Source organism: Microcaecilia unicolor, chromosome 8, assembly GCF_901765095.1.
Source record: "Microcaecilia unicolor chromosome 8, aMicUni1.1, whole genome shotgun sequence".
NCBI lineage: Eukaryota > Metazoa > Chordata > Amphibia > Gymnophiona > Siphonopidae > Microcaecilia > Microcaecilia unicolor.
In genome coordinates, this window is record NC_044038.1 from 142929200 (window position 1) to 142941521 (window position 12322).

Here is a 12322-nt window from a genome sequence, read left to right on the forward strand (position 1 = left end):
GCTTTTAGATTCATTTTAAATGTTTGTGTTTGTTGTTTAAGATTGTTCCTTCTAAATAAGAGACATTATAGAAGAGATGTTCCCCTGCATGTACTTTGCGGTCATACCAGTTTGATTTTCTCAGAGTTCCACCTGTATTGGAGATGTGTCAGTTGTGGAGTCATCCACAGCTCCTGTCTGTGTAGAGCCCTGTATATTGGATTGCGTATCCTCTTTTGATTCAGCAAGAAAGTGATTATCTTCATTTTTGCATTTTCATTTTGCTTTTCCTGGATATGGTACTATTTTACTTTTTGTTTTAATCTTTGTTGTTGTTTGTTATATTTTATTTGATGTTTAATCTATGTGCATTTGCTTCCTCTGTGTATTAAAAGGAGAAGTGGATATAAATTTATTTAAATAAATAAATATGTCTGTCTTTTATGAATGCTCTTTGCTATATTTTTTGGCTTATAGTGGATAAATTGTAAAACGACAGTAATATAACTAGAGAATGACATGGGGAAAAAATGTATCCCCATCCTGTCCCCGTGGGCTCTGTCTCTGTCCATGTCCCCATTTCCTGTTGCTCTTTCACCATCCCTACAGGTTTTATCCTCATCTGCAGAAGCTTCAAGCACTTATGATTTTGTATTTAAACCTTTTCATTTCAGTATAAAAAGGAACAATATTCTGTGCAATTATTGTTTATAAATCACAAATAGAAAACAATAATAACAATGAGCAACTATAATAAACTCCATCACCACTACCCTCTACCCTTCCAACCCCAACAATAGCTGACTTCTACTACCCCAAGGAACCCTAATCCACCCTGTTAAAATGTCCAGGTGAACAAAATACAATCCGCTTCATTATGCTGTAGCAGGGGAAAATTATACCCTATGAAGCATTGTTATGATTTTTTAATTTGTGGATGAATAACAAGTAATCAACAATCTCAGGATTCAGTCTAAATCTCCTGTCTTCCACAGTCCTTCCTGCAACAGAAAATGTCTTCTCAGAAGATATGATGGTAGCAGGAATGTACAGGATCTCCCATGCAAAGTTTGCCAGTTGTGGCCAGCACTTTTGCTTGTTTTTCCAAAAAAAATGAAACATTGTCATCTGCATCAAACATAAATAAGTGTCCAATTCATTAACAGCCTTCAAGTAGAGAATACACCACGGGACAAATTGTCCCCATCCTTGCCCCATCCCTGCAGGCTCTGTGCCCTCAGGTTCTGTCCCGTCCCGACCCCATGGGCTCTGTCCCCATCTCTGTGTCATTGTCTAGATCTAACTCATGTTTTACATTATACAACTAAAATTCAACTTCCCTACATAAACAACACAAGAAAAATTATTTTTCTACCAATATGATGGTTGATTACCAAAATTAATTTGTTTTCAGGCTGAGTGTTGTTGTTTTAAAGGTTTGTAAAATACAAATTTTAAAGCAGAACCATAAAATTCAATAGTAAAATAGTTTTAGAAGTGAATTCCTTTGCTATTTCTTAGCTGGTTAATTCCATCTTTTATACAGTGAAGCTGATTTTAATGGTTAGATTATACCTAACATATATAAATTCATCTCATAGATGGCAAATCATAGAGGTTTCAATTCTGAAGAAGTCCTAAGGCACTGAAAATTATTGAACATATTGTACAGCATTATTTTAGCCCACTATCTGGAAGAAAATAAATAGCTTATCTACACTAAATCTTCATGACATGTCCAGGGAGAGATGAGGATTCTAATGAGGGGGAGATCCCTAGATCTGTGCATAGTGGGACTACATTGTCGTTTTGTTGCAAAGTAAATACTTGGGCCAGTTTTGGAGATATTTCTGTCTTGCAAAATGTTTTTTTTTTTTTAATTTATCTCACACCTTTTTCAAGGGAGTTGCATTCAGGTATTTTCCTGTTCCTCCAGGGCTTATAATCTAATTTTGTATCTAAGACAATGGAGAATTAGGTGACTATCAGGCTCATTTTCGAAAGAGATGGACGTCCACAAAGTGACATAAGTCGACATTTGGACGTCCATCTCACAGAAACATCCAAATCAGTATAATTGAAACCTCATTTTGGATGTCTTTCTCTGAAGTCCGTCAGAAGGATGTCCAAATCTCAAGGGGGCGTGTTCAAGGCGGGACTTGGGTGTTCCTAAGACTTGGACGTCTTTCAGCCATAATGGAACAAAGCAAAAACGTCCAGTAATAAAACTTAGATGTTTTGAGCTAGACCTGTTTTTATTACGAATAAGGCACAAAAGGTGCCCCAGATGACCACTAAAGGGAATCAGGGATGACCTCCCCTTACTCCCCCAGTGGTCACTAATCCCCTCCCACCCCCAAAAAGCCTGTTGAACAACATTACTTGCCAGCCTCTATGCCTGCCTCAGATGTCATACTCAGGTCCATGACAGCAGCATGCAGGTCCCTGGAGTAGTTTAGTAGTAGGCAGTTGCACTTCAGGACAGGTGAACCCAGGCCCATACCCCCACTACTTGTTACGCTTGTGGAGGAAACTATGAGCCACCAAAACTCACCATAATCACTGTACCCACATATAGCTGCCCCCTTCACCTTTAAGGGCTATGTAGTGGTGTACAGTTGGGGGTAGTGGGTTTTGGGTTTTTTGGAGGGGGGCTCAGCACACAAGGTGAGTGAGCAATGGTGAGATGCATACGTGGGAGCATTTTATGAAGTCCACTAGAGTGCCCCCTAGGGTGCTCGACTGCTGTCCTGGGATGTCAGGGGGACCAGTCTACTAAAAATGCTGGCTCCTCCTAAGTCCCAATGGCTTGACTTTGGACGTTTTACACTTGGACGTTTTTTTTTTTTTTTAATGGCCGAAAATCAAAGACATCCAAATCGCAAAACGTCCAAATCACAGGACGTCCATGGTATTTTCGAACACAAAAGATGGACGTTCATCTTTTTCAAAAATTACCTTCCTCCTGGTTCGGAATTTGGACGTCTTTGTAAAATGTCCAAATTCTGACGTAGATGTTTCTTTCGAAAATGCCCCTCCACGTCTAAGGAGCAGCAACAAAGTTTGAACTGTGATTCCCTGGTTGTTAGTCCAGTGCTCTAACCACTAGGCAACTCCTCCACTCCTGCCTATTTTCTGTATGCCTCTGAATTGTTCTCAATAGAAACACAATCTGGAAGAATTTATAATAATACTGTTAAGAAACAGTAGCTTCTTGCTCTGGGATGTCTTGAATTAGTGATTAATTATCCGCATCCTCTTTGTTTCTTGCAGGGTCCTCTTCAGGAGATGGTACTCTAATATCCTCTCAGAGTTTCTTGACATTTTTTTCTCTCAGCTCAGCCACAACTGTAGGGAGGGAACAGTAGATTGTAAAATTCCTAAGAAGCATAGGGACTTACTAACTGCTGTAGAGGAAACCTTTTGACCAAAGTAAGTGTGACGACAGAGCTACTAGATGCAAACATGGTTTTCATGTATTCAAACGGTGTTCTCTTTCTCAGTTCTGCTCCTGGGTATTGAGGTGTGCCTGCACAGTTTGATTTTGAAAATAAAAGACTAATTGTACAAATGAGGAACTTCTTATAAAATTCTTCTTTTTTCATATGATCGTTATGTTTTAGACCTGAAGAGTGCCTTTATTTTCAATTATCTTACAAGAACACAATCTAAATGGAAATAGACTTCACATGTGTACAGAACTTCCTGTGAAGCACAATACACCATTCTTATGTAGTTATACAGCTGGTTAGACTGAAAGAAGAACTTTAGGCCCAGCATGACCCACCTTCTGATTACCTAGAGCTCTGAATTGAACCATTCAGGACTGAAAGGATTAAAACGGGCCTGAACAGTATGGATTTTACTATTATTAAATCCACTAGGTATGAAACAAGGCATATGATAACATTCCCTCTATACACAGAATCAGGTTCTATAGGGGTAGATTTATAAAGAATTGTGGAGCCCTTTTTCTAAGGTGAGATGAAAAATGTCCTGCGCTGGTGTAGACACGTGTATTGGATACACATAGGTCCATTTTTCAGCACGCCTGTGAAAAAGGCCTTTTTTTGGCCGAAAATGGACGTGTGGCAAAATAAAAATCAGATTACTCAGGAGTAATTTAAGGAAATACTTCTTCACAGGAAGGATGGTGAATTCGTGGATCAGCCTCCCATTTGAGGTGATGGAGATGAAGAATGTATCTAAATTCATGAAAGTTTGGGATAAGTATATAGGGGCTGATATTCAGATCTCAGGAGGTAGCCCTGCTGCTTCCTGTGGTCAGCACTGAGCCCAGATATTCATTGCTGGGCCGCTTCCAGTGACCGGCATTAAATATCTGGGCTTTTTTTGGCCGGTTTAAATTTAACCAGCCAAACCAATATTCAGCGCTGGCCAGTTAAAGATATTCTGACTGTTTTGACGGCCTAATTTGACTGCCAAATTTAACCGACAATGCAAGAGAGCTTGGGACAAGTACATAGGATCTCTAAGAAAGCGATAGAGTAGATGGCATGGGTGACAGGGTACATGGCATGGATGGGCAGACTGGATAGGCCATAAGATCTTTACCTGCTTACATTTTTCTATGTTTCTTTGAAACACTGCTAAAGCCGAGGACAGTGCAGTTTCTGGAAATTTGAGGTAGTATGGTTTTACTTGATCTTGTCAGATGAATCCGATTAATTTCTTTGAGTAGGTGACCAAAGAACTGGAAGTTATATACTTAAAACCTTATAAATAAACTATGTGCACTTAGTAAGGGCCCTGAAGTGAATGGGTTAGAAACTGGTTGAGTCGGAGGCAACGGATAGTAGTGGTAAGTGGAATTCACTCTGCGGATAAGGGTGTTATCACTAATGTGCCACAAGGTCCTTGGTCCAGTTCTTTGTAATAAGTTTGTAAGTGATATTGCGAAAGATACCAAAATCTGCAACAAAAGCATGCAATCTAAAAATACAAATCCAGTACTCGAAATTAGCAGCCTGAGGATGGAGAGGTTGTGGAGAGAATGTGCACACTGTCGGAGGTATTTGCTGTTAAATTTGTTTGGTTGATTTTCAGAAAAAGAAGAAGCATCTCAATGAAGTACTATGTTCTTACCAGCACTGAGCTGTTTGTTTTCTGCCTCAAGCTGCTGGTTTCGAGCAGATAAATGGACTGCATCCTGTATGGCTTCCTCCAGCAGTTTACGGTATCGTTGCTCTAGACCATTCATTTGTTGTTCCAACAAACCCTGGTATGCGTGGAAAACCTGCAACAAAACAGAACAGCAGATGTTCTTATCTCAATAATGTTACATTATCCAAAATCAGTGCAGCCAACATTTTTGGACAGAAGAAAAAACATCTAGCATATTACTACAATGCTTCACATCTGTATTTTCAGACAGGTTTAACTGTGCCCAGTTTGAGATCTGTGTGAACTGAATGACAATAACAGTACAAGCATATTGGGGGCAGGTTCTATAACTGATTACCTCCATTTAGGCTCCCTGAGGGTACATGGTAGGAGGCTGGAACTTGAGTTCTGTTATAGGTATAGGTTTATTAAAGCATTTCAGCTAGGCACCCCAGATTACTTATCTTGCCTCACCATCCCATATTTGCCAGTTAGGCTTCTGCGGTCACTGAATGACTATTGCTTGGTTCTTCCTGGTCCCAGATCAGCTCATCCTAATGTGTGGCACCATATATCAAATTCCCCAGATAATATATGTATCATCCCCCGGATTCTTTATAGGTCGCCCAAAGTTGGGCATGAAATTTTGGATGTGGATCACAGATCTGTGCTTAAACTAATTAGCTAAATAGGTGATAACAGTCAATTATTGGCAGTGGCAGCCCTACCATTAATGGCATCTCCCCCTTCCTTCCTCCACCCCCTTCCTCAAGTTTACCTTCTTTGTCCATTTTCCAAAAGGTGGTGGCGGTGGCAGTAGCAATTCCCATAAGCTGCCTCTTCTCTTTACTGTGGTCTGTCTCTCTAATGTAACTTCCTGTTTCTTCAGGGGCGTGCCGCAGTAGAGAAGAGGGCCGGTGGCAGGGCAGCACATAGGAATCGTTGCTGCCGCTGCCTTTGGGAAAATGGACAAAGAAGGTAAACTCGGGGGTGGGGGGAAGGAAGGGGGAAGATGCCAGACCAAGGCCCGGGGAGGGTGGGCAATGGTGACATCTCAGCCCTGCCTCAGCTAGCATCTTGCCTTGGGCTGCCCCTGATTATTGGCATTAACAAGTGCTAATTTACAGTGATTAGAAGTTACACACAAATCTGCCCTAGGCTCATATTCTATAACTTGTGTGCGTAACTTATCTTGCGCGCAAAGGGGCCAGGGGAGGGGAATAGGCAGGTCAGGGGTGTTCCCAGGATTTCAGCACAAAGTTATAGAATACTGCCATTTCAGCTCCAAACTGCTCTTACTTAGGCATGACCATTTACACCGGCAGACCAGCATTTACATTGGCAGGCATAAATGCTCACACCCAAAGTTAGGTGTGAAAATACGTGCTAAGCTAGTATTCTATAACGGCTGTTCTGAGTGGGACGATCTGTATACAATACTAGCCTAGCATGGCTCATCCCAGCACCTAACTTTAGTCAATCTATACAGAATTCACCCCAATATGAGCGACTAGGTTATAGAATTTCCCTGCTGGTTTTATATAAGATGTATAAATCAATCAGATGTGGAAATAGAACATATTAATAAGAAGATGCCATTCTGGATCAGACCAAAGATCCATCAAATCCAGCACCTTAACTCCAATAGCAGCCAGGCTACAATTTATCGGTCAAGATATGAAGGAGAAGATTTATTCTGTATGGCCTGATACCCAGAGGCAAGCAGTCACTTTCCTAAGCCTACATGGTTAATAATAGTCAAATGAGCCAATTAACATCAATAATTGGGTGCTAGCAACCAATCATTGATGTTAATTGGCACCCATTAAAATTTGCACACACATCTGGCTGCATGCTATTCTATAAGGCATTGCGCCTATCTCTAATAGCACGCAACGCAAAAGATGGCATGGTCATGGGAGGAGCATGGGTATATCAGGGGTGTTCCAAACAATTATGCATGATCTTACAGAACACTACCTCCGTGCACCTAACTTGGGCACCAGCATTTACAGCAGGTGTAACTCTGATGCCAAAAGTTAGGCATGGGAATCAGCGCTAAGTGTGATTCTATAAAGGGCATGCACCATTTATAGAATGCCCAATTTTTTCCAGTGCCGATTTTTGAGCACCATTTATATGTCTATGGGGGAAAATGCTTAGTAAATAGAACCTTATGTACCTTCAGATTATTTGCTTCATATTATTTGATGGTATAGGAACTTTACCTGTCAGGAAAAAAGATATAATGGAATTAGAAAAGGTGCAGAGAAGGGCAACGAAAATGATAAAGGGGATGGGACGACTTCCCTATGAGGAAAGGCTAAAGCAGCTGGGGTTCTTCAGCTTGGAGAAAAGAAGGCTGAGGGGAGATGTGATAGAGGTCTATAAAATAATGAGTGGAGTGGAACGGGTAGATGTGAATTGCTTGTTTACTCTTTCCAAAAGTACTAGGACTAAGGGGCAAGCAATGAAGCTACAAATAGTAACGTGAGTAACATAGTAGATGACGGCAGAGAAAGACCTGCACGGTCCATCCAGTCTGCCCAACAAGATAAACTCATATGTGCTACTTTTTGTGTATACCTGACCTTGATTTGTATCTGCCATTTTCAGGTTACAGACCGTAGAAGTCTGCCCAGCACTAGCCCCGCCTCCCACCACCGGTTCTGCCACCCAATCTCCGCTAAGCTTCTGAGGAACCATTCCTTCTGAACAGAATTCCTTTATGTTTATCCCACGCATTTTTGAATTCCGTTACCGTTTTCATCTCCATCACTCTCTCCATGAAAAAATACTTCCTGACATTTTTCTTGAATCTGCCCCCCTTCAATCTCATTTCATGTCCTCTAGTTCTACCGCCTTCCCATCTACGGAAAAGGTTCGTTTGCGGATTAATACCTTTCAAATATTTTATTTATTTATTTATTTACAGCATTTATATCCCACAATTTCCCACCCATGGGCAGGCCCAATGTGGCTTACAACAATCTACATAAAAACACAGCATGTCAGGGGTCAAACAATTAATGTCCTAGAAGTATAATGGGGAAAAGGCAAAGCGGGGTAAAGTAAAAGAGAAAGAGCAGCGGTGAGTAATGTGACACCGGGGTAAGACAGATCAGAAGGTAGAGATGCCTGGCGGGAGTGATGCATACACTTTGCCAAATAGAAAGGTCTTGAGGCGCTTTTTGAAAGTAGGGTGATCAGTAGTAAGTTTCACCAGTTTAGGCAGTTCATTCCAGAGATGAGCGCTAGAGTAGGAGAAAGTTGATGCATAGGTGCTTTTGTATTTAAGTCCATTATATACTGGGTAATGGAGGTTTAAGTACGTACATCTGTATCATATCACCCCTGTTTCTCTTTTCCTCCAGGGTATACATGTTCAGGTCAGCAAGTCTCTCCTCATACGTCTTGTAACGCAAATCCCGTACCATTCTTGTAGCTTTTCTTTGCACCGCTTCAATTCTTTTTACATCCTTAGCAAGATACGGCCTCCAAAACTGAACACAATATTCCAGGTGGGCCTCACCAACGACTTATACAGGGGCATTAAAACTTTTCTTCTGCTGGTCACACCTCTCTCTATACAGCCTAGTAACATTCTAGCTACGGCCACCGTCTTGTCACACTGTTTCATCGCCTTCAGATCCTCGGATACTATCACCCCAAGATCCCTCTCCCCGTCCTTACATATCAGACTCTCACTGCCTAACACATACGTCTCCCGTGGATTTCTACTCCCTAAGTGCATCACTTTGCATTTCTTCGCATTGAATTTTAATTGCCAAAACTTAGACCATTCTTCTAGCTTCTGCAGATCCTTTTTCATGTTTTCCACTCCCTCCCGGGTGTCCACTCTGTTACAAATCTTAGTATCATCCGCAAAAGGCAAACTTTACCTTCTAATCCTTCGGCAATGTCACTCACAAATATATTGAACAGAATCGGCCCCAGCACAGATCCCTGAGGCACTCCACTACTCACCTTTCCATCATCCGAGTGAATTCCATTAACCACCACCCTCTGGCGTCTGTCCGTCAACCAGTTCCTAATCCAGTTCACCATGTCGGGTCCTATGTTCAGCCTGTCAAGTTTATTCAAGAGCCTCCTGTGGGGAACCGTGTCAAAAGCTTTGCTGAAATCTAAGTAGATTACGTCTATAGCACATCCATGATTCAATTCTCCGGTCACCCAGTCAAAGAATTCAATGAGATTCATTTGGCACGATTTACCTTTGGTAAACCATGTTGTCTCTGATCTTGCAACTTATTGTCTTCCAGGAAATTCACTATCCTTTCCTTCAGCATCGCTTCCATTACTTTTCCAGTAACCGAAGTGAGGCTTACCGGCCTGTAGTTTCCAGCTTCTTCCCTATCACCACTTTTATGAAGAGGGACCACATCCGCCGTTCTCCAATCCCACTGAACCTCTCCCATCTCCAAGGATTTATTAAACAAATCTTTAAGAGGACCCTCCCTCTCTGAGATCCCTCAATATCCTGGGGTAGATCCCGTCCGGTCCACGGCTTTGTCCACCTTTAGATTTTCAAGTTGTTCATACACACTCTCTTCAGTGAACAGTGCTATATCCACTCCATCCACTCCATTCTCATTAGTACTTTTGCCAGTCAATCGCAGTCCTTCTCCAGGATTTTCTTCTGTGAAAACAGAACAAAAGTATCTATTTAGCAAATTTGATTTTTCTTCATCATTATCTACATAGCGGTTCGCAGCATCTTTCAGTCTCACAATTCCCTTTTTAGTCCTCCTCCTTTCACTAATATACCTGAAGACATTTTTGTCACCCCCTCCTTACATTTCTAGCCATTTGCTCTTCCGCTTGCGCTAGACATATCTCTCTCTTGGCTTCTTTCAGTTTCATCCGGTATTCCTCTCCGTGTTCCTCTTCTTGAGTTTTTCTGTATTTCAGGAACGCCAACTCTTTAGTCTTTATTTTCTCGGCCACTTGCTTGGAGAACCATATTGGTTTCCTTTTTCTCTTACTTTTATTTATTCTCCTTACATAAAGGTTTGTGGCCATATTTATGGCTTCTTTCAGCCTGGACCACTGTCCTTCCACTTCTCGTTCATCCTCCCAGCCCATCAGCTCCTTCCTCAGGTATTCCCCCATTTTACTAAAGTCAGCATGCTTGAAATCCAGGACTGAGTTTTGAGTGGTTGCCCTCTACTTCAGCTGTCATATCAAACCAAACTGTTTGATGGTCACTGCTTCCCAGGTGGGCACCCACTCGGACATTTGACACACTATCCCCATTTGTGAGCACCAGATCCAGCATTACTCCCTCCCTCGTGGGTTCCGTCACCATTTGTCTGAGCAGAGCACTTTGAAAAGCATCCACGATCTCTCTACTTTTTTCCGATTCTGCAGATGGAACCTTCCAATCTATATCCGGCAGATTGAAATCTCCCAGCAACAGCACCTCTCTCTCTTCTTTCCCAACTTTTGAATATCTGCGATCAGATCTTTATCTAGTTCCTCCAATTGTGTCGGGGGTCTGTAGATAACACCCATATGGACAGAGGTTCTATCATCTCTTTTTAAGGTGATCCATATTGCTTCTTCCTTGTCCCATGTCCCTGTCATTTCAGTCGCTGCGATAGTAAATTTAAAACGAATCTGAGAAAATTTTATTTCACTCAAGGTGTAATTAAACTCTGGAATTTGTTGCCATAGAATGTAGTAAAAGCAGTTAGCTTAGCGGGGTTTAAAATAGGTTCATAGACCATTATTAAAATAGACGGGGGAAATCCACTGCTTATTTCTAGGATAAGCAGCATAAAATGTATGGTACTTTTTGGGGATTTTGCCAAGTACTTGTGACCTGGATTGGCCACTGTTGGAAACAGGATGCTGGGCTTGATGGACCTTTGGTCTATCCCAGTATGGCAATACTTATGTACTTATGGAAACCACCCTGAACAAGTAAGATAAAGAAGAAAGTTTAATGTTACATATGTGCATGTAGTGAGGTTGCAGACCTGTAGCATGTGCTGTTTCTGAGCCCTGGCTTCCTCCTGCTGCTGCTGCTGGTAGTTGGATGCTTCTGGTTGTTCTCTTCCCATTGCTTCCAGCTGTGAAGCCAATCCTGACCTCTCCCTCTGCAGGTGTTGTGCCTCCTGATTGGCTGGGGCTGGCTGTAGAGAGGGCAAAGGTGGAAAACAGCAATGTAGCTAGGACACATCGACATGTACTAAACAGTAGACACTACTGAGCAAAGAGCTGTGGCTGCTGTCTTAGTCCACTTGGATTTGTTGAAACTAGCTGTAGGAGATACATTAAGAGGCCCTTTTACAAAGGCACGCTGAAAAATGGCCTGCGGTAGTGTAGATGCGTGTTTTGGGCGTGCGCAGAATCATTTTTCAGTGCACCTGTAAAAAATGCCTTTTTAAAATTTTTTCTGAAAATGGACATGAAGCAAAATGAAAATTGCCGTGTGTCCATTTTGGATCTGAGACCTTACCACCAGCCATTGACCTAGAGGTAAAGTCTCACGCGGTAACCAGGCAGTAATGACCTACATGTGCCAAATGCCACTTGGTGCGTGCCCAATATGCGCATCTGAAAATAAAAATTATTTTTCAGATGCACATATTGAATGCGCACCAAAAATGAAATTACTACAAGAGCCATGCGGTAGCCAGGTGGTAACTCCATTTTGGCATGCATTGGGCACATGTTGATGCTTACGCGGCTTAGTAAAATCTTGTTTAAAGAAGAAAATAACTTTAAATCTTCCTTAGACCACTACTAATAAGGAGCAGAACCCGCAGGCCAGGGGAAAGAAAAAAGGAAAATTGAATACATAGAAACTTAAGGCTTAAGAGTTACCCCACCCCCACCCCACCGTGTTAATTATTAATAAAGTCCAGAGCTGACTCTTACAACATCTTCATATCTAGAAAACTCCTCAATTGTTGGGGTGCAAAGAAGAGATATTTAGTCCCTCCAAATTTAATCTTACATTTACATGGGTAAGCCAATAGAAAAGTGGCACCAAGGTCTCTGGTCTCTTTCCTTATAATCAAAAATTATTTTCTTCTCTCTTGGAGTACATTTTGTTACATCAGGGTAAATCCAAATACGTTTACCATAAAATAGTTCTGTCGAATGTCTAAAATACATTCAAGTTAATCCAGTATAAAAATATCAGTGAATAGCTGCTGAAAGTTACTCTCACTTCATCTGCCCAGTTATG

At 41.6% G+C, this 12322-nt stretch overlaps 1 protein-coding gene across 1 annotated transcript in view; it reads right to left on the reverse strand.

Moving 5' to 3' along the window:
* Positions 1-3001: 3001 nt before the first annotated feature.
* Positions 3002-12322, reverse strand: part of LOC115476825 (centromere-associated protein E) — a 73025-nt gene continuing 63704 nt past the window's right edge. The window contains exons 12-14 of the mRNA XM_030213401.1: positions 11106-11261; positions 5086-5236; positions 3002-3327 (exon numbers count right to left, since the gene is read on the reverse strand). Coding sequence (XP_030069261.1) covers positions 3287-3327; positions 5086-5236; positions 11106-11261 — 348 coding nt within the window. The 3' untranslated portion in view covers positions 3002-3286. The remainder of the gene's footprint in view (positions 3328-5085; positions 5237-11105; positions 11262-12322) is intronic.